Raw genomic sequence first — 23,388 nt, 5'->3', positions numbered from 1 at the left:
TCTCTCACTCTCTCCCTCTTTCCGCCATCTCTCTCTCTAGGTGGTCACACAAGTGGAACTTCTGGTGCCCCCAAACCACGTTCTGTACATAGTTGGGAGCAGTGTCGGAGGGGTGATTCTGCTGCTTCTGTTCTCCTGGCTGCTGTATAAGGTGAGAGGAGTAATACTGCCCCCTATGAGGTATTCTCACGGTAATAATGGCAATGGATTATGGGACTAGTGTTTATTTGCATAGTAAGTAAATCACCAGCCTCTTATATGGGTAATGTTTAGTAATGTTTAAAAATCCCAAATGTAATAGGCTGTGAAGTCAGAATTCGCATGCGATTTGTAGTAATGAAAATATGCCAGCCCCGGGGTCAAAGAACCTCTGCTCCTGATTGGCCACTAGGCGGCCAATAGCGGCATTCGGAGAGAGAACATTCAGCGCTGGTTCGGGTTATGCGGTTTATTTCAGGAGTGAAGAGGACAGATCTACGCCGGAGGAGCCGTGAGTATAATTCCCTTCCACAGGTCCCCTATGGATCAGCACCGCACCCCCGAGGGACGGACAGACAGAGGGCGACCTATCTACGAGTATCTGTATGTGTGGGCTTCTGTGTGTATTAAAGTTTTCTTTTTCATGTGTCGCTGTGTTTATTTAAGTATTGGTTTTGCTGTGGAACTAAGAGTCCCAGCAAGCCCAATAATGTGCCACATGCTGGGACTTGTGGTTCTCCAAGTCCCAGTATGCCTCCCAGGCTTGCTGGGACTCATAGTTCCACAGCAACACCCAATGTTGTTTTTTGTTTTTTCAATTTTTGACAGTTCAATCAGCCTGGTACCCACAACCCAGGGGTACCAGAGACAGCACCAGGCCTTCATTGAGGGGGTCCCCACGCCCCCAGGACCCCTGCCCAGGCTGACTGGTCGGAAGGGATGAATGGTTTGGCCGGGGGACTTGTATAAAAAGTTACCCCCCCCCCCCCCCCCCCCCCCCTCGGCTGTGGCATTACCCTGCTGGCTCTTTGGGCCTGGGGCTGGTTTTCAAAATACAGGGGACCGCTACTCATTTTGTCCCCCATATTTTGGGAACCAGGACCAGCCCTGGGGCCTGGTGCTGGTTGTAAATAATCAGTGAAACTTTACTCAAATAGTTTCCTGATATTTTACAACCAGGACCATTTTTTTTTTTTACACACTGAAGCCGATACAAATTCGTATTTAAAAATATGAATTTATATTTAAAATTCAAATTTGTATCGGCTTGTGACGGGACACCTGCCCTTACGCTCTGGCTACGCCCTTCGGGTCCACAGATAGCGGTTCCTTGTCTCACGGGACCTGGCCAATAGGGGATTCCCTGTTACCGTCAGCAACCGCCTGTTACTGACTCCACCCACCACCAGACTCCTCCCACGTGGCGTCTGGAACCCGATCGCCGGCACCTGAGTAATACCTGCTGGAATGTGTGCGTCGACACTCGGCTGACACAACCCCCCCACCCCCCTGACTGGCGTGGATTGCTTCCCAACTGGTCCCGGACCAGATCTCTGCTTCGGTAGCAGGCAAGGCGGAGACTGGGAGGAAGACAACAGAAAGTAAGCGCTAAAACAACCCTAAATATAATATGTTCCAGCTGCTAACTAAGGGCATTACCAATCCCAATGAACAAGAACAGAGAAAATATATATATATAGATAGCGCTAGGAACAAATAAACATTAATAATGAGAAAAAGCCAGTAAATGGATTATAATCAATAAAGCATTTATATGAATTAAAATAAATAGATATACATAAAAATCACAATGACATTCTATTTAATAAGCACAAAAAATGTACCGGCCGATACACAAAAGAGAAATAAAACATGGATATAAATATGAAAAATATGATAAAAATTATGCAAAAAAGAAAATATAAAGTGTAATTTTCTGGCCAAAACGCCTGAATAATGGTCCACTGATAACCAACTGTCCAATAGGTGGTAAGCCAGTAGTTGGTACTTAGTTAGTATCCATTTGAGTTGCAATAACTTGAGTGGTGGTGACAGTGGAATACTGAGTGCCAGAGTACCTTGATAATCAGGGACCGTCACTTGGTTTGTAATCCAGACTCCCGTGTGCCGGCCGGCATCTGATGGGTGCTCTGTCAATCAGGATCTAACACGAGACTGGGAGGACGCTGGATACTGGTACCCAGAACAGCCGGAGAACGGAATTATTGCAGTAATTCTGTTGGTCGCAAGATGCAAGCAGTCGTCTTGGGCAAAAGATGGTTTATTTGCTCAAAGTAGAAGCTCCTAAAAAGAGCCCTCTCCTAGGTCCCTAGGAGGCACAGCATACAGGTAATGTTACAGCATTCAGATCAGGTAGATGTACATTTAACTCAGGGCTGAGCCCTCCTTTTATGCTACTGTAATGCACAGTACCACAGGGCGTAAGCCCACCCTGTGGTCTTCAACCAATCAGCTTAAGTGCCAGAGACGCGCATGCGCTGGGCACATGCACAGTCAGTATTGACCCCTATGGGCAGAGGAGAGTGGTTACACCCCCCTGGGGGGCAAGGTACCACCCAGGTGCCGGTCTGTCTGGCCAGGGGGAAGGTTTCCCTCCAAAACCTACTTCCAGGATTTGGTCAGGGGACCAGTTGAACACATCTGGCCCAGACGTGAGCTCCAGAGATGGGCAGCCCTGATCCCCTGCCCGCCGACGGAGAGCCCCATGGAGCTCCAAGTACCCACGCAGCTTGTTGGAAAGCTGATGTTCCCTGCTACCATCCCAACAGATCCAAGCCTGGAGGCTGCCTGGGAAAGTATTCCGTTTTGGGGATAAAGTTTAGAGGGGGATCCAGCAGCTCACACAGGACCCTGGATCCCCTGGGACACACACACAGACAGTAAGTGCATTTTACATTCACAATACATTTAAATACATTGTACACTTTATACATCAGGCAATCCCCTGCATCCTCTATAGTTATGGCCCTGCCTGCAGTCTTTTATATATTTAGCCTTTTTTGTTTTCATTTAGGCAGTGTGCCATGCGGTGCTGCGCTAGGGGCCTGGCACATAGTTCTGCCTGGTATTGTAAGAGCTGGGAGGCGGGGTAGGGTCAGCTCAGCTGTGTGGAGACTAGTGGGTGCTGCAGCTGTCCGACTCCTCTTCTTTTGCCGGGCACTCGCTGAGTTGTTACAAGCGGGTGCCCGACGGCTCCTTCGTAAGAGGAGTGGTCTCATGTATGGTTAATGCTGCGCTGGGATGTCAGACGGACAGCGGCAGTACCCAGCGCAGCAGGGAGTCGGATGGCTGCTGGCCCTGCTGTCAGTCACCCGTGCATGGATCTGGGTCGCTGCAGATATCACAGGATGCCACACGCATTCAGGAACAGGTAACTGGGTAGGGTGGAGAGGTGGTCAACCCGGTATCTGGAGGTGCTGACCTACAGTAGTTCTTGTTCAGCCCCCTCACCCCCCTGCATTCTCCTGCATGACATTTTCTCTCACGTTGCACCCCTCCCCCTCTCTCTTGCTCCTTCCACTCTCGATCTGACACCCTCTGTCTCCTTGATTTCTTCTCTCTCCCCCCCCCCCATTCTCACCCCTTTCTACCTGACACCCTGTCTCTCTCTCATTTACTCTTTTTCCAGGAAACACTCTTTCCCTCTGACCCCTCTGTTTCCTCTCCCCGACACCCTCTATCCTGTCCCCTAATTGTGGTGACTGACAACCGCATGGGGGAGCCCTAATCAAGAGTTTGCTATGGGGCCCACATAGCTGTAGTTACGCCCCTGCTCCAGTGCCTGGGGCTTCTGCGGCACAGCCGGTTCTCCCTAGCCCCAGCGCGCTGGGGGTTAACTTTTATGCCGTCTGCCGCAGCCTCTGAACTGGGCTGTGGCACACCCACACCCCGCTGGTGGCCTCTTCTACTTCCCTGGAGCCACACACCGCTCCCTGCCCCCAGGGGTTAACAACGGTGCTTCGCCGCAGCCACCGGAGCCAACCCGGCGGCTGCAGCGTGTGTGAGTCCTGGCTCCCCCAGGCGGGCGCCGCACGCCGGGAACCAGGGAAGCCAGACCTACAGCGCCGGCCACGCTACCCTGGATGGAAGGGGGTGCTTAGAGGGTGTCCGCGACCGCTGGTGGGGGACTGGGGCCGCGGCGCGCAACAGCAAAACAGTGAGTCTTAGAATTTGGCGCCCTTTGTTTGTCCAGCGGCCAGGGCTGAAGGGGTTAACCCTTTCATTCCCGCGGCCACCACTGTCCATGTGCCGGAGCCTCCGGCCACATGGCTAAAATACGAATCCATACACCATCGGAAAATACGAATCAGTCAAATACGACTGATTAGTAAATTTTCCTCCAGAATACGAATTTGCATACGGCTAAAACAGCCATATGCATTCGTATTAAGAATACGAATTTTCGTATTTGTATTCTTAGTAAATTGCCCCCAGAGCAGAGCCGGCCCTAGCCTAACTGATGCCCTAGGCAAGATTTTGGCTGGTGCCCCCTAGCACCGCCACTAGTTCCACCTCTGACCCTGCTCCCCTTTCCCAGCACCATCAATCCTCATCATAGCAGTCATCATTTTGGTGCTCCTACCCACAATATTTTAAATAGAAACAGTGCACACATTCGGTGCGCAGCCCAAACAGGGGTGTGTTCTTGCTGGGAAGGGGCATGGCCACACAATAGTACCCCCAATTCAAATTATGCCACACAGTAGTGCAACTTTATTCACATTATATCATGCGATGGTGTCCCTTATTCACGTTACATCACACAGTAGTACCACTTTACCTTATATACATTACTCGTCACATTATTCACATTATACCCTTAGGGGAGGAGGCCCGAGGCCCCCACTGGGCCCTTCCATCAGACTTTGGCCTGGGTAATTTGTACCCCCTACCCCTTTCTCTCGGCACCCCTGATAATACCACACAGTAATGCCCCTTACACATGACACACATTATCAATGTCCATATAAAAATAATGCCCTTACACATTATGCCAAACTTTATTAATGCCCTTCATACACATAATGACACACATAATGCCCCTTACACATATGCTGCACATTATTAATGCCCTTATACACATGACACACATAATGCCTGTTACAAATGTCGCACATTATTAACGCATTTATACATGACACACATAATGCCCCTTACACATATGCCGAACACTATTGCACAACCAACCCACCCGCAGACAGCACTCGCACAGCCACTAACACTGTGACCTCTGCCTCTGCTTGGATACAGATGTTTCCTCATACATCTTGCCTCAATAGGCCATGCAGCTCCTGGCCAGTTCTGCTAACGTTGGGTGCCTTTTTTGCTGAAAATTTGTCTTATTTGCATTATTATGACCAGCACACACAAGGAGCTTCCAATGATTAAAATGATATGCAGCATGCCTATATTCTGTGTGCGACTGTGGCTGTACCTGCATACGGAATGCTATGTTACAGTGATTTCCATGAATACACTATTTCATATGCAGATACAGCCTCACTCACACACAGAATATAGGCATGCTGCATATCATTTTAATCAGCAGAAGCTGCTGCTGCCCCCAGGCATTCCAAATGCCCTAGGCAATTGTCTAGTTGGCCTATGCCTAAGGCCGGCTCTGCCCCAGAGTGTCTAGTGAAGAAGGCTCATCAACGCCTTTTCATTCTGAGGGTATTGAAAAGACATTGATTCCCATTACTTATACTGCAACATTTATATCGCTGTGCCATCTAAAGCAGTGTGACAAGTTGAATCACTGTCTGGAATGGGAACTGTACGGTTATGGAGCGGAAGTCAATTCAGAGGGTGGTCAAATTGGCGCAAGGGATAATAGGAACTCCTCTTCGGGCCCATAATATTTGCATCAGACCAGTGGTGTAGCTTGGTTTGGGGCGCCCCCCGTCGTTAATGGGGGGGCGCCCCCCCGGCCGCCCGTTCCCCCGCCCATTGCCGCAGGCTTACCTGTCTGCGCGTCCCGGCTCCCCTCCTGGCTTCAATTAATTCTATGCAGACGGACCATGATAAAATGGCCGCTCCAATACCGCAGACAGTTTCAGAGAACTGTCTGCTTTATGGGGCGGCCATTTTATCGTGGTCCGTCTCCATAGAGTTGATTGAAGCCAGGAGGGGAGCCGGGACGCGCACTGCGCGCAGACAGGTAAGCCTGCGGGGGATGGGGGGCGGGGGCATTACTATAGCACCTCAGCCACCCGGCGCCCCCACATGCACAGCACCCCCCCACGACCGCGGGGGCTGCGGTGCTATAGTTACGCCACTGTATCAGGCCCATAATATATACAGTACATCGGGCGCATAATATTTTAAAGGATAGCACTCATCCGGCTATTGCAATGTTTGGATTATTGACGACTAGGATGAGGAATAATTTCCTCCCTAGAGCTATTTTAGAATTGAATGTTACATTGGGTTGATGGAGGGTTGGACATTGTGACTTAGGCTTTATTGTTGTATACTGTATTTCGGATTAATGTAAAACTCAATTTTGTTGCCCTGATGAATTGGGGTAATGACAATAAAGTTGAATCTCATCTCATCAAAATTCAATCAGCCCGGTGCTCACCACCCTGGGGCACCGGGGACAGCCCCAGGCTTCAGATCAGCAAGGGGTTAACTCCTCCAGCCACAGGGTTGAATGCTTTGGCTGGGGAACTTGCATAAAAAGTTTACACTGGCTGTGGTATTACCCTGTTGGCTGTTTGGTCCCATTGTTGGTTGCCAAAATACAGGGGATCCCTACCCGGCCGGTGTGATCAGCTGCATGTGTCTAATTGACCCGGCCAGTGTGATCAGCTGTGTGTCTGATGGACCCGGCCAGTGTGATCAGCTGTGTGTGTCTGATGGACCCGGTCAGTGTGATCAGCTGTGTGTGTCTGATGGTCCCGGACAGTGTGATCAGCTGTGTGTGTGTGTTTCTGATGGTCCCGGCCAGTGTGATCAGCTGTGTGTGTGATGGACCGGCCAGTGTGATCAGCTGTGTGTGTGTCCGATGGACCCGGCCAGTGTGATCAGCTGTGTGTGTGTGTGTCTGATGGACCCGGCGAGTGTGATCAGCTGTGTGTGTCTGATGGACCCGGCCAGTGTGATGAGCTGTGTGTGTCTGATGGACCCGGCCAGTGCGATCAGCTGTGTGTGTCTGATGTACCCGGCCAGTGTGATCAGCTGTGTGTGTCTGATGGACCCGGCCAGTGTGATCAGCTGTGTGTGTCCGATGGACCCGGCCAGTGTGATCAGCTGTGTGTCTGATGGACCCGGCCAGTATGATCAGCTGTGTGTGTCTGATGGACCCGGCCAGTGTGATCAGCTGCGTGTGTCTGATGGACCCGGCCAGTGTGATCAGCTGCATGTGTCCGATGGACCCGGCCAGTGTGATCAGCTGTGTGTGTGTGTCTGATGGACCCAGCCAGTGTGATCAGCTGTGTGTGTGTCTGATGGACCCAGGCAGTGTGATCAGCTGTGTGTGTCTGGTGGACCCAGCCAGTGTGATCAGCTGTGTGTGTGTCCAATGCACCCATCCAGTGTGATCAGCTGTGTGTGTATATGATGGACCCGGCCAGTGTGATCAGCTGTGTGTGTGTCTTATGGACCCTGCCAGTGTGAACAGCTGTGTGTGTGTGTGTGTGTGTGTGTGTGTGTGTGTGTGTGATGGACCCGGCCAGTGTGATCAGCTGTGTGTCTGATGGACCCGGCCAGTGTGATCAGCTGTGTGTGTGTGATGGACCTGGTCAGTGTAATCAGCTGTGTGTGTCTGATGGACCTGGTCAGTGTAATCAGCTGTGTGTGTCTGATGGACCTGGTCAGTGTGATCAGCTGTGTGTGTCTGATGGACCTGGTCAGTGTAATCAGCTGTGTGTGTCTGATGGACCTGGTCAGTGTAATCAGCTGTGTGTGTCTGATGGACCTGGTCAGTGTGATCAGCTGTGTGTGTCCAATGCACCCATCTAGTGTGATCAGCTGTGTGTATATGATGGACCTGGCCAGTGTGATCAGCTGTGTGTGTATATGATGGACCCGGCCAGTATGATCAGCTGTGTGTGTCTGATGGACCCGGCCAGTGTGATCAGCTGCGTGTGTCTGATGGACCCGGCCAGTGTGATCAGCTGCATGTGTCCGATGGACCCGGCCAGTGTGATCAGCTGTGTGTGTGTGTCTGATGGACCCAGCCAGTGTGATCAGCTGTGTGTGTGTCTGATGGACCCAGGCAGTGTGATCAGCTGTGTGTGTCTGGTGGACCCAGCCAGTGTGATCAGCTGTGTGTGTGTCCAATGCACCCATCCAGTGTGATCAGCTGTGTGTGTATATGATGGACCCGGCCAGTGTGATCAGCTGTGTGTGTGTCTTATGGACCCTGCCAGTGTGAACAGCTGTGTGTGTGTGTGTGTGTGTGTGTGTGTGTGTGTGTGTGATGGACCCGGCCAGTGTGATCAGCGGTGTGTGTCTGATGGACCCGGCCAGTGTGATGAGCTGTGTGTGTGTCTTATGGACCCGGCCAGTGTGATCAGTTGTGTGTGTCTGATGGACCTGGCTAGTGTGATCAGCTGTGTGTGTGTGTGTCTGATGGACCCGGTCAGTGTGATCAGCTGTGTGTGTCTGATGGTCCCGGCCAGTGTGATCAGCTGTGTGTGTGTGTGTGTGTTTCTGATGGTCCCGGCCAGTGTGATCAGCTGTGTGTGTGATGGACCGGCCAGTGTGATCAGCTGTGTGTGTGTCCGATGGACCCGGCCAGTGTGATCAGCTGTGTGTGTGTGTGTCTGATGGACCCGGCGAGTGTGATCAGCTGTGTGTGTCTGATGGACCCGGCCAGTGTGATCAGCTGTGTGTCTGATGGACCCGGTCAGTGTGATCAGCTGTGTGTGTCTGATGGACCCGGCCAGTGTGATCAGCTGCATGTGTCCGATGGACCCGGCCAGTGTGATCAGCTGTGTGTGTCTGATGGACCCGGCCAGTGTGATCAGCTGTGTGTGTCTGATGGACCCGGCCAGTGTGATCAGCTGTGTGTGTCTGATGGACCCGGCCAGTGTGATCAGCTGTGTGTGTGTCTGATGGACCCAGCCAGTGTGATCAGCTCTGTGTGTCTGATGGACCCGGCCAGTGTGATCAGCTGTGTGTGTCTGGTGGACCCAGCCAGTGTGATCAGCTGTGTGTGTCCAATGCACCCATCCAGTGTGATCAGCTGTGTGTGTATATGATGGACCTGGCCAGTGTGATCAGCTGTGTGTGTATATGATGGACCCGGCCAGTGTGATCAGCTGTGTGTGTGTCTTATGGACCCTGCCAGTGTGATCAGCTGTGTGTGTGTGTGTGTGTGTGTGTGTGTGTGATGGACCCGGCCAGTGTGATCAGCTGTGTGTGTATGATGGACCCGGCCAGTGTGATCAGCGGTGTGTGTGTGTGTGTGATGGACCCGGCCAGTGTGATCAGCTGTGTGTGTATGATGGACCCGGCCAGTGTGATCAGCTGTGTGTGTGATGGACCCGGCCAGTGTGATCAGCTGTGTGTGTGTGATGGACCCGGCCAGTGTGATCAGCTGTGTGTGTGTGTGTGTGTGTGTGATGGACCCGGCCAGTGTGATCAGCTGTGTGTGTGTGTGTGTGTGTGATGGACCCGGCCAGTGTGATCAGCTGTGTGTGTATCCGATGGACCCGGTCGGTGTGATCAGCTGTGTGTGTATCCGATGGACCCGGCCAGTGCGATCAGCTGTGTGTGTCTGATGGACCTGGCCAGTGTGATCAGCTGTGTGTGTCTAATGGACCCGGCCAGTGTGATCAGCTGTGTGTCTGATGGACCCGGCCGGTGTGATCAGCTGTGTGTGTGTCCGATGGACCCAGCCAGTGTGATCAGCTGTGTGTGTGTCCGATGGACCCGGCCAGTGTGATCAGCTGTGTGTGTGTCCGATGGACCCGGCCAGTGTGATCAGCTGTGTGTGTGTCCGATGGACCCAGCCAGTGTGATCAGCTGTGTGTCTGATGGACCCGGCCAGTGTGATCAGCTGTGTGTGTGTATGATGGACCCTGCCAGTGTGATCAGCTGTGTGTGTGTGATGGACCCGGCCAGTGTGATCAGCTGCGTGTGTCCGATGGACCTGGCCAGTGTGATCAGCTGTGTGTGTCCGATGGACCCGGCCAGTGTGATCAGCTGTGTGTGTGTGTCTGATGGACCCGGCCAGTGTGATCAGCTGTGTGTGTGTATGATGGACCCTGCCAGTGTGATCAGCTGCGTGTGTGTGATGGGCCCGGCCAGTGTGATCAGCTGCGTGTGTCCGATGGACCCGGCCAGTGTGATCAGCTGCGTGTGTCCGATGGACCCGGCCAGTGTGATCAGCTGTGTGTGTGTATGATGGACCCTGCCAGTGTGATCAGCTGTGTGTCTGATGGACCCGGCCGGTGTGATCAGCTGTGTGTGTGTCTGATGGACCCGGCCAGTGTGATCAGCTGCGTGTGTCCGATGGACCCGGCCAGTGTGATCAGCTGTGTGTGTCTGATGGACCCGGCCGGTGTGATCAGCTGTGTGTGTGTCTGATGGACCCAGCCAGTGTGATCAGCTGCGTGTGTCCAATGCACCCATCCAGTGTGATCAGCTGTGTGTATATGATGGACCTGGCCAGTGTGATCAGCTGTGTGTGTATATGATGGACCCGGCCACTGTGATCAGCTGTGTGTGTGTCCGATGGACCGGGCCTGTGTGATCAGCTGTGTGTGTGTATGATGGACCCTGCCAGTGTGATCAGCTGTGTGTGTCTGATGGACGCGGCCAGTGTGATCAGCTGTGTGTGTCTGATGGACCCGGCCAGTGTTATCAGCTGTGTGTGTCTGATGGACCCGGCCGGTGTGATCAGCTGTGTGTGTCTGATGGACCCGGCCAGTGTGATCAGCTGTGTGTGTCTGATGGACCCGGCCAGTGTGATCAGCTGCGTGTGTCCGATGGACCCGGCCAGTGTGATCAGCTGTGTGTGTCTGATGGACCCGGCCGGTGTGATCAGCTGTGTGTGTGTCTGATGGACCCAGCCAGTGTGATCAGCTGCGTGTGTCCAATGCACCCATCCAGTGTGATCAGCTGTGTGTATATGATGGACCTGGCCAGTGTGATCAGCTGTGTGTGTATATGATGGACCCGGCCACTGTGATCAGCTGTGTGTGTGTCCGATGGACCCGGCCTGTGTGATCAGCTGTGTGTGTGTATGATGGACCCTGCCAGTGTGATCAGCTGTGTGTGTGTCTGATGGACCCGGCCAGTGTGATCAGCTGCGTGTGTCCGATGGACCCGGCCAGTGTGATCAGCTGTGTGTGTCTGATGGACCCGGCCGGTGTGATCAGCTGTGTGTGTGTCTGATGGACCCAGCCAGTGTGATCAGCTGCGTGTGTCCAATGCACCCATCCAGTGTGATCAGCTGCGTGTATATGATGGACCTGGCCAGTGTGATCAGCTGTGTGTGTATATGATGGACCCGGCCACTGTGATCAGCTGTGTGTGTGTCCGATGGACCCGGCCTGTGTGATCAGCTGTGTGTGTCTGATGGACCTGGCCAGTGTGATCAGCTGTGTGTGTGTGATGGACCTGGCCAGTGTGATCAGCTGCATGTGTCCGATGGACCCGGCCAGTGTGATCAGCTGCGTGTGTCTGATGGACCCGGCCAGTGTGATCAGCTGTGTGTGTCTGATGGACCCATCCAGTGTGATCAGCTGCGTGTGTCCAATGCACCCATCCAGTGTGATCAGCTGCGTGTATATGATGGACCCGGCCAGTGTGATCAGCTGTGTGTGTATATGATGGACCCGGCCACTGTGATCAGCTGTGTGTGTGTCCGATGGACCCGGCCTGTGTGATCAGCTGTGTGTGTATGATGGACCCGGCCAGTGTGATCAGCTGTGTGTGTATATGATGGACCCGGCCACTGTGATCAGCTGTGTGTGTGTCCGATGGACCCGGCCTGTGTGATCAGCTGTGTGTGTATGATGGACCCGGCCGGTGTGATCAGCTGTGTGTGTCTGATGGACCCGGCCAGTGTGATCAGCTGTGTGTGTCTGATGGACCTGGCCAGTGTGATCAGCTGTGTGTGTCTGGTGGACCCAGCCAGTGTGATCAGCTGTGTGTGTCTGGTGGACCCAGCCAGTGTGATCAGCTGTGTGTGTCCAATGCACCCATCCAGTGTGATCAGCTGTGTGTGTATATGATGGACCTGGCCAGTGTGATCAGCTGTGTGTGTATATGATGGACCCGGCCAGTGTGATCAGCTGTGTGTGTGTCTTATGGACCCTGCCAGTGTGATCAGCTGTGTGTGTGTGTGTGTGTGTGTGTGTGTGATGGACCCGGCCAGTGTGATCAGCTGTGTGTGTATGATGGACCCGGCCAGTGTGATCAGCGGTGTGTGTGTGTGTGTGATGGACCCGGCCAGTGTGATCAGCTGTGTGTGTATGATGGACCCGGCCAGTGTGATCAGCTGTGTGTGTGATGGACCCGGCCAGTGTGATCAGCTGTGTGTGTGTGATGGACCCGGCCAGTGTGATCAGCTGTGTGTGTGTGTGATGGACCCGGCCAGTGTGATCAGCTGTGTGTGTGTGTGTGATGGACCCGGCCAGTGTGATCAGCTGTGTGTGTATATGATGGACCCGGCCACTGTGATCAGCTGTGTGTGTGTCCGATGGACCCGGCCTGTGTGATCAGCTGTGTGTGAATGATGGACCCGGCCAGTGTGATCAGCTGTGTGTGTCTGATGGACCTGGCCAGTGTGATCAGCTGTGTGTGTCTGATGGACCCGGCCGGTGTGATCAGCTGTGTGTGTGTCTGATGGACCCAGCCAGTGTGATCAGCTGCGTGTGTCCAATGCACCCATCCAGTGTGATCAGCTGTGTGTATATGATGGACCTGGCCAGTGTGATCAGCTGTGTGTGTATATGATGGACCCGGCCACTGTGATCAGCTGTGTGTGTGTCCGATGGACCCGGCCTGTGTGATCAGCTGTGTGTGTCTGATGGACCTGGCCAGTGTGATCAGCTGTGTGTGTGTGATGGACCTGGCCAGTGTGATCAGCTGCGTGTGTCCGATGGACCCGGCCAGTGTGATCAGCTGTGTGTGTCTGATGGACCCGGCCAGTGTGATCAGCTGTGTGTGTCTGATGGACCCATCCAGTGTGATCAGCTGCGTGTGTCCAATGCACCCATCCAGTGTGATCAGCTGTGTGTATATGATGGACCCGGCCAGTGTGATCAGCTGTGTGTGTATATGATGGACCCGGCCACTGTGATCAGCTGTGTGTGTGTCCGATGGACCCGGCCAGTGTGATCAGCTGCGTGTGTCTGATGGACCCGGCCAGTGTGATCAGCTGTGTGTGTCTGATGGACCCATCCAGTGTGATCAGCTGCGTGTGTCCAATGCACCCATCCAGTGTGATCAGCTGCGTGTATATGATGGACCCGGCCAGTGTGATCAGCTGTGTGTGTATATGATGGACCCGGCCACTGTGATCAGCTGTGTGTGTGTCCGATGGACCCGGCCTGTGTGATCAGCTGTGTGTGTATGATGGACCCGGCCAGTGTGATCAGCTGTGTGTGTATATGATGGACCCGGCCACTGTGATCAGCTGTGTGTGTGTCCGATGGACCCGGCCTGTGTGATCAGCTGTGTGTGTATGATGGACCCGGCCGGTGTGATCAGCTGTGTGTGTCTGGTGGACCCAGCCAGTGTGATCAGCTGTGTGTGTCTGGTGGACCCAGCCAGTGTGATCAGCTGTGTGTGTCCAATGCACCCATCCAGTGTGATCAGCTGTGTGTGTATATGATGGACCTGGCCAGTGTGATCAGCTGTGTGTGTATATGATGGACCCGGCCAGTGTGATCAGCTGTGTGTGTGTCTTATGGACCCTGCCAGTGTGATCAGCTGTGTGTGTGTGTGTGTGTGTGTGATGGACCCGGCCAGTGTGATCAGCTGTGTGTGTATGATGGACCCGGCCAGTGTGATCAGCGGTGTGTGTGTGTGTGTGTGTGATGGACCCGGCCAGTGTGATCAGCTGTGTGTGTATGATGGACCCGGCCAGTGTGATCAGCTGTGTGTGTGATGGACCCGGCCAGTGTGATCAGCTGTGTGTGTGTGATGGACCCGGCCAGTGTGATCAGCTGTGTGTGTGTGTGTGTGATGGACCCGGCCAGTGTGATCAGCTGTGTGTGTGTGTGTGATGGACCCGGCCAGTGTGATCAGCTGTGTGTGTATATGATGGACCCGGCCACTGTGATCAGCTGTGTGTGTGTCCGATGGACCCGGCCTGTGTGATCAGCTGTGTGTGAATGATGGACCCGGCCAGTGTGATCAGCTGTGTGTGTCTGATGGACCTGGCCAGTGTGATCAGCTGTGTGTGTCTGATGGACCCGGCCGGTGTGATCAGCTGTGTGTGTGTCTGATGGACCCAGCCAGTGTGATCAGCTGCGTGTGTCCAATGCACCCATCCAGTGTGATCAGCTGTGTGTATATGATGGACCTGGCCAGTGTGATCAGCTGTGTGTGTATATGATGGACCCGGCCACTGTGATCAGCTGTGTGTGTGTCCGATGGACCCGGCCTGTGTGATCAGCTGTGTGTGTCTGATGGACCTGGCCAGTGTGATCAGCTGTGTGTGTGTGATGGACCTGGCCAGTGTGATCAGCTGCGTGTGTCCGATGGACCCGGCCAGTGTGATCAGCTGTGTGTGTCTGATGGACCCGGCCAGTGTGATCAGCTGTGTGTGTCTGATGGACCCATCCAGTGTGATCAGCTGCGTGTGTCCAATGCACCCATCCAGTGTGATCAGCTGTGTGTATATGATGGACCCGGCCAGTGTGATCAGCTGTGTGTGTATATGATGGACCCGGCCACTGTGATCAGCTGTGTGTGTGTCCGATGGACCCGGCCTGTGTGATCAGCTGTGTGTGTATGATGGACCCGGCCAGTGTGATCAGCTGTGTGTGTATATGATGGACCCGGCCACTGTGATCAGCTGTGTGTGTGTCCGATGGACCCGGCCTGTGTGATCAGCTGTGTGTGTATGATGGACCCGGCCGGTGTGATCAGCTGTGTGTGTCTGATGGACCTGGCCAGTGTGATCAGCTGTGTGTGTCTGATGGACCCGGCCAGTGTGATCAGCTGTGTGTGTCTGATGGACCCGGCCGGTGTGATCAGCTGTGTGTGTGTCTGATGGACCCGGCCAGTGTGATCAGCTGTGTGTATATGATGGACCTGGCCAGTGTGATCAGCTGTGTGTGTATATGATGGACCCGGCCACTGTGATCAGCTGTGTGTGTGTCCGATGGACCCGGCCTGTGTGATCAGCTGTGTGTGTCTGATGGACCTGGCCAGTGTGATCAGCTGTGTGTGTGTGATGGACCTGGCCAGTGTGATCAGCTGCGTGTGTCCGATGGACCCGGCCAGTGTGATCAGCTGTGTGTGTCTGATGGACCCGGCCAGTGTGATCAGCTGTGTGTGTCTGATGGACCCATCCAGTGTGATCAGCTGCGTGTGTCCAATGCACCCATCCAGTGTGATCAGCTGTGTGTATATGATGGACCCGGCCAGTGTGATCAGCTGTGTGTGTATATGATGGACCCGGCCACTGTGATCAGCTGTGTGTGTGTCCGATGGACCCGGCCTGTGTGATCAGCTGTGTGTGTATGATGGACCCGGCCGGTGTGATCAGCTGTGTGTGTCTGATGGACCCGGCTGGTGTGATCAGCTGCGTGTGTCCTATGGACCGGCCAGTGTGATCAGCTGCGTGTGTCCGATGGACCCGGCCAGTGTGATCAGCTGTGTGTGTCTGATGGACCCATCCAGTGTGATCAGCTGCGTGTGTCCAATGCACCCATCCAGTGTGATCAGCTGTGTGTATATGATGGACCTGGCCACTGTGATCAGCTGTGTGTGTCCGATGGACCCGGCCTGTGTGATCAGCTGTGTGTGTGTGTCTGATGGACCCGGCCAGTGTGATCAGCTGTGTGTGTCTGGTGGACCCGGCCAGTGTGATCAGCTGCGTGTGTCTGGTGGACCCGGCCAGTGTGATCAGCTGCGTGTGTCTGATGGACCCGGCCAGTGTGATCAGCTGTGTGTGTCTGGTGGACCCGGCCAGTGTGATCAGCTGTGTGTCTGATGGACCCGGCCAGTGTGATCAGCTGTGTGTGTCTGATGGACCCGGCCAGTGTGATCAGCTGCGTGTGTCTGATGGACCCGGCCAGTGTGATCAGCTGTGTGTCTGATGGACCCGGCCAGTGTGATCAGCTGCGTGTGTCCAATGCACCCATCCAGTGTGATCAGCTGTGTGTGTGTGATGGACCCGGCCAGTGTGATCAGCTGTGTGTGTGTGTCCGATGGACCCGGCCAGTGTGATCAGCTGTGTGTGTGTCCGATGGACCCGGCCAGTGTGATCAGCTGTGTGTGTCCGATGGACCCGGCCAGTATGATCAGCTGTGTGTGTGTATGATGGACCCGGCCAGTGTGATCAGCTGTGTGTGTATGATGGACCCGGCCAGTGTGATCAGCTGTGTGTGTGTATGATGGACCCAGCCAGTGTGATCAGCTGTGTGTGTATGATGGACCCGGCCAGTGTGATCAGCTGTGTGTGTGTCCGATGGACCCGGCCAGTGTGATCAGCTGTGTGTGTATGATGGACCCGGCCAGTGTGATCAGCTGTGTGTGTATGATGGACCCGGCCAGTGTGATCAGCTGTGTGTGTATGATGGACCCGGCCAGTGTGATCAGCTGTGTGTGTATGATGGACCCGACCAGTGTGATCAGCTGTGTGTGTATGATGGACCCGACCAGTGTGATCAGCTGTGTGTGTCTGATGGACCCGGCCAGTGTGATCAGCTGTGTGTGTCTGATGGACCCGGCCAGTGTGATCAGCTGTGTGTGTATGATGGACCCGGCCGGTGTGATCAGCTGTGTGTGTATGATGGACCCGGCCGGTGTGATCAGCTGTGTGTGTATCCGATGGACCCGGCCAGTATGATCAGCTGTGTGTGTGTCCGATGGACCCGGCCAGTGTGATCAGCTGTGTGTGTCCGATGGACCCGGCTAGTATGATCAGCTGTGTGTGTATGATGGACCCGGCCAGTGTGATCAGCTGTGTGTGTCCGATGGACCCGGCCAGTATGATCAGCTGTGTGTGTATGATGGACCCGGCCAGTGTGATCAGCTGTGTGTGACTGATGGACCCGGCCAGTGTGATCAGCTGTGTGTGTGTCCGATGGACCCGGCCAGTATGATCAGCTGTGTATGTCCGATGGACCCGGCCAGTGTGATCAGCTGTGTGCTTTCAATGGACCTGACCAGGGGCGGATTGGGCCTTATTCTGGTTAGGTCGGTGAAACGTACTTACGGTCTGTTTCACCGTACGTTTCCGGTACGCTCGCGGTGAGCGAAAGTCCGCCCACAGAACAGCCGCACACGGACGGTCACAAACACAGAGTGAGTGGGGAGTGGCGTTCACTTGAGCGTACGCTACCGTGTATGGACGGATCTCCCTCTTAGCTACCGATACCTGGTGTACATCAGAGCGTACGCCACATTGCAAGTAGAAATTGAGTCCAAAAACATCCTTGTTGCTCTTAGATGTGGTTTATGTGTATTTTTCCATATAAAAAACTGTTATGTTTGTGTTACAGTGAAAAAGTTGACACATGTCGACTTCTGTGAATTGAGTGTCCTGCTTTTTAAAGTAGAAAAAAACACTTTCTGAATGGGTGTAGATGGTTGTAAAATAACTACCTGGACATATATAAGCAGGTCTTAGAATGAATCTTACCTAAAATGAAACCAACCTTTACATGTAGAGAAGTGTAGAAAGATAAGCTTCCAATGTGTTTGAGTGCTGTGTGTGGCTTGCAGGTAGTGAAATAATGGTTTGGACTTAATAGGCTGCAGCATTGCTTATTACATTCAGGTGTATGTGTTTGACTAGTAATCAGCGTTAATTAGCAGACCCAGGCGTCCGCTCTCATGCGTTATCTCTAGGGGTGGTCTGGAGCTATCTTTGGCATCCGCCTGTGTTTGGGCCAAAATGCACGGTGCGTTCGCCGATCGAGGCGGTTGTGGCACTGTGCATTTTGTGTGCACACCCCCGTGTACGCCCATGTTTACGCCCAGTTTTCCTCATTATTCCGGCCCCTCCCATAAAAACGCCCACATGCCGCCCACAATGACCGTACTTTTGCGGACAGGTTTTTTCCCTTCCGTGAACGGTGTGAGGTCCCCGCGTACAGAGCAGAATAAGGCCCTAAGTTACTATGCTACAGTGTGCAATGTATGTAGTATATAGTGTTGTACAGTGTGTCAGTGTGTACAGTGTGCAATGTATGTAGTATATAGTGTTGTACAGTGTGTCAGTGTGTGCAATGTATGTAGTACATAGTGTTGTACAGTGTGTACAGTGTGCAATGTATGTAGTATATAGTGTTGTACAGTGTGTCAGTGTGTACAGTGTGCAATGTATGTAGTACATAGTGTTGTACAGTGTGTACAGTGTGCAATGTATGTAGTATATAGTGTTGTACAGTGTGTGTGTGTGTGTGTGTATGTGTACAGTGTGCAATGTATGTAGTATATAGTGTTGTACAGTGTGTGTGTGTGTACAGTGTGCAATGTATGTAGTATATAGTGTTGTACAGTGTGTGTGTGTGTGTGTGTGTATGTGTACAGTGTGCAATGTATGTAGTATATAGTGTTGTACAGTGTGTGTGTGTACAGTGTGCAATGTATGTAGTATATAGTGTTGTACAGTGTGTGTGTGTGTGTGTGTGTGTGTGTGTGTGTGTGTACAGTGTGCAATGTATGTAGTATATAGTGTTGTTCAGTGTGTGTACAGTGTGCAATGTATGTAGTATATAGTGTTGTTCAGTGTGTGTACAGTGTGCAATGTATGTAGTATATAGGAACAAAAAGAGGGGGGGGGGTGAACAATCGCACTGGCAGTGTTTATAAGGTACCCCTTGTTTCAATCAATGTTCATAGACTTTATTATGTGGGGTGTGCTGTCACTTCAACAGTAATTTGAGCAATAACAAAGGAAGAGAAGAAAGACTGTTATTTAGAAAAATTTATAAAATGTAATCTTTAATTGTTTATTTTAAGATTTGCGACATATAAAAACAATTGCCAAGGAGGCAAAGAGGAAGAAACAAAGTGTTTTTAAAAAAGGGGATATAGATCCTCTCAAATTGAACCCCAATGTCCTGTTCCCAGTGTAATTGCTAGATTAGGTGTGTGTTGCTGTATATCTTACAGTGTGTACCCACTCATGAAATGAACAAATCTGTTACAATTTTCACTTAATTAAGTTACTTTTGTTTAATATTAGTTTAGAACACAGATTGCTCCCAAGGACTGTGCAGATAAATTAGGACAGCAAAGTAAATATGTCTGTTTGGTCCTTTTAAACATCAAAAAAAGGGTTGCCGCCTAGTATCTGCACAGATATTGCGCAGTGTGTAGCACAGTCTTAAATAATAACAGACTACGGGGCCGGCTGGTAGTATACGTGCCGTATTTCACATCTAAAGTGTACCCGTTAGATCTGATATTGGGAACACAAATCGGCTGTTAGTGTTCTCTGCCGTTTGTTTGGTTCCTCTCCGCAGGGAAAGTGGCTTGTACGTATGCCACTGTTCCCGGCTGTGCTGGTAGTGCGTCGGTGTCTGTGGGGAGATCACAGTCAGTGGTGAGGCTGTGATTCTCCAACTCGCAGACTCGCGTCACGCTCCGTCACTTGACACTGCAAACTTTGGTCCTGATGAAGCTGGTGGCGACATGCGCGTTGACCATACACACTTAGTGTGTGAAATATCCCCATGTCCCCTTCCCCCATGAAATGTATTTTGATTGATGTATAGGGCGTTACAGTATCCACTCACAGAGGGCGCATCTGATAGGAGCTGTGGGGTCAGAACCTGACCACGGTCTCCCAAGACTCAGATGTGATTACAGCACGCCAGTGCAAATACAGCAGCCGGCCGGTGCGTCCCTCTGTTAGGCGCAGTGTCAAGTGACGGAGCGCGAGGCGGGTCTACGAGTTGGAGAATCACAGCCTCACCACTGACTGTGATCTCCCCACAGACACTGACGCACTACCAGCACAGCTGGGAACAGTGGCATACTTACAAGCCACTTTCCCTGCAGAGAGGAACCAAACAAACGGCGGAGAACACTAACAGCCGATTTGTGTTCCCAATATCAGATCTAACGGGTACACTTTAGATGTGAAATACGGCACGTATACTACCAGCCGGCCCCGTAGTCTGTTATTATTTAAGACTGTGCTACACACTGCGCAATATCTGTGCAGATACTAGGCGGCAACCCCTTTTTTTGATGTTTAAAAGGACCAAACAGACATATTTACTTTGCTGTCCTAATTTATCTGCACAGTCCTTGGGAGCAATCTGTGTTCTAAACTAATATTAAACAAAAGTAACTTAATTAAGTGAAAATTGTAACAGATTTGTTCATTTCATGAGTGGGTACACACTGTAAGATATACAGCAACACGCACCTAATCTAGCAATTACACTGGGAACAGGACATTGGGGTTCAATTTGAGAGGATCTATATCCCCTTTTTTAAAAACACTTTGTTTCTTCCTCTTTGCCTCCTTGGCAATTGTTTTTATATGTCGCAAATCTTAAAATAAACAATTAAAGATTACATTTTATTAATTTTTCTTGTCCTAACAGTGCGTCACGTACATAACAGTCTTTCTTCTCTTCCCTTGTTATGTAGTATATAGTGTTGTACAGTGTGTGTGTGTGTGTACAGTGTGCAATGTATGTAGTATATAGTGTTGTTCAGTGTGTGTACAGTGTGCAATGTATGTAGTATATAGTGTTGTACAGTGTGTGTGTGTGTGTACAGTGTGCAATGTATGTAGTATATAGTGTTGTACAGTGTATGTGAGTGTGTACAGTGTGTGATGTGTGAATCTGGGGTCAGAGTGCAGCCTATTTACCCTGTTGCTGGTAATTCCTCAGTGCGGATTCTTTAAGCGTTACAAAGATCGGATGGCAGAGAATGTTCCAGACAGCGACCCGCAGCAGCTGATTTCTCCTGATGGAGGAGGAACCGTGAAGGACACAGAGGAGCCAAGTCCCCAGGAGCCACTGAAAGCAGAGAGTCCATGACACTGACAGAACCCCCAATAATTACATGGACACCGCCAAACACCATATGGGCAGGTGACAGAGAAGCCCATTATCACCTGTGTGTCTTCCTCTCAAAACCCCAACACCCTAGTACCCCAATGCTACTGATGCCCCAAACTAACACCCAATATCACCCGAGCACCCCAATACTACTGATGGCCCAAACTAATCCCTGCTCTCATTCCAATACTCATGATGCCCCAAAAGAATCCCTGCTCTCACCCCAGCACCCAAATACAGGGATTACTAATGCCCCAAACTAATCCCCGCTCTCAGCCCAGCACCCCAATACTACTGATGCCTTCAAACTAACAACCAATCTCACCCCAATACTACTGATGCCCCAAACACACCGGATCTCACCCCCAGCACCCCAATACTACTGATGCCTCAAACTAACAACCAATCTCACTCCAATACTACTGAAGCCCCAAACGAATCCCCGCTCTCACCCCAGCACCCCAATACTACTGATGCCCCAAACGAATCTCCGCTCTCACCCCAGCACCCCAATACTACTGATGCCCCAAACGAATCCCCGCTCTCAGCCCAGCACCCAAATACATGGATTACTAATGCCCCAAACTAATCCCCGCTCTCAGCCCAGCACCCCAATACTACTGATGCCTCAAACTAACAACCAATCTCACCCCAATACTACTGATGCCCCAAACACACCGGATCTCACCCCCAGCACCCCAATACTACTGATGCCTCAAACTAACAACCAATCTCACTCCAATACTACTGATGACCCAAACGAATCTCCGCTCTCACCCCAGCACCCCAATACTACTGATGCCCCAAACGAATCCCCGCTCTCACCCCAGCACCCCAATACTACTGATGCCCCAAACTAACACCCGATCTCACCCCAGCACCCCAATACTACTGATGGCCCAAATGAATCCCTGCTCTCACCCCAATACTACTGACGCCCCAAACCAATCCCCACTCTCACCCCAATACTACTGATGCCCCAAACTAATCCCCACTCTCACCCAAGCACCCCAATACTACTGATGCCCCAAACTAACACCCCATCTCTCCCCAGCGCCCCAATACTACTGATGGCCCAAACTAATCACCACTCTCACCCCAGCACCCCAATACCGGGAATACTGATGCCCCAAACTAATCCCTGCTCTCACTCCAGCACCCCAATACTACTGATGCCCCAAACCAATCCCCGCTCTCACTACAGCACCCCAATACTGGGACTGATGCCCCAAAGTAAACCCTGCACTCACTCCAGCACCCCAATACTACTGATGCCCCAAACTAATCCCCGCTCTCTCCCCATAGTCTAAGTGCATCAGTAGCATCATCCGGTCTTGTCACCCTGTGCTTATTTGTCATATTACGTGTCACCTGGTGCAGGCTCATGTCATACTGTGTACTGCATGTGTCATACAATGTATGTGTCACCCAGTACACGCTCATATATGATCCTCTGTCTGTCATCCTGGGTACAGTTCTGTTATCAGATTGCATGAAAATAAAGAAAATGTGCTTTACAAACCCGTTTGTCCCCCACACACTGTGCCCCCCTCCCTCACCATGGGTGACATTCTATGGGTTGAGAATATTAGACTTTTCCGAGTTTTTTCGCAAAAACGTCCGAAATCGCATTTTTTTCCATTTTCGCATACTTAATGAGCTGCGAAAATGTGAAAAAAGTGCGATTTTGGCCAACAAGTTGGACACACTGGAAATGCGATGGCTGCTTTTCGCAGCACATCGCATCCAGATGTTTTCACATGAAAAAGTATACAAATCGCATATTTGATGGTATGCGATTTGTATAAAGTGTGTCTATAATTCGCCCAAAAATCAGACCAGGTTCTGATGGGCGAATTAGCCAGAACCCTGCACAGATCGCAATGATCTGTGCAGGGTTCTGGTGTAAAAATAAGTTTAAACAGTTAAAATGAAGAAAAAAAACCCAGCGCGGGGTCCCCCGCCAGAGCATAACCAGCCCCGGGCTCATTGAGCCGGTGCTGGTGACATAAAATCAGGGTCCCCGACAAATAGGGGTCCCCTTGATTTAATGAAACCAGCACCAGGCTCAAGGTCCGGCGCTGGTTCCCGAAATACGGGGGACAAAATGACTAGGGGTCCCCCGTATTTTAAGAACCAGCACCAGACCCAACCAGCCAGCAGGGTAATGCCACAGCTGGGGGACACTTATTATATAAGGTCCAGCGGCCAAAGCATTATC

The 23,388-nt window shown here is 51.9% G+C and overlaps 1 protein-coding gene across 1 annotated transcript in view; it reads left to right on the top strand.

Moving 5' to 3' along the window:
* Positions 1-22,688, top strand: part of ITGAL (integrin subunit alpha L) — a 218,150-nt gene extending 195,462 nt beyond the window's left edge. The window contains exons 29-30 of the mRNA XM_083152209.1: positions 41-151; positions 20,997-22,688. Of these exons, the coding sequence (XP_083008335.1) occupies positions 41-151; positions 20,997-21,146 (261 nt within the window). The 3' untranslated portion in view covers positions 21,147-22,688. The remainder of the gene's footprint in view (positions 1-40; positions 152-20,996) is intronic.
* Positions 22,689-23,388: the final 700 nt, after the last annotated feature.

Source organism: Crinia signifera, chromosome 7 (assembly GCF_055691185.1).
Source record: "Crinia signifera chromosome 7, ASM5569118v1, whole genome shotgun sequence".
NCBI classification, from domain to species: Eukaryota; Metazoa; Chordata; class Amphibia; order Anura; family Myobatrachidae; genus Crinia; species Crinia signifera.
Note: the sequence above shows the minus strand (reverse complement) of the source record. Positions and strands in the feature narration are given on the sequence as shown.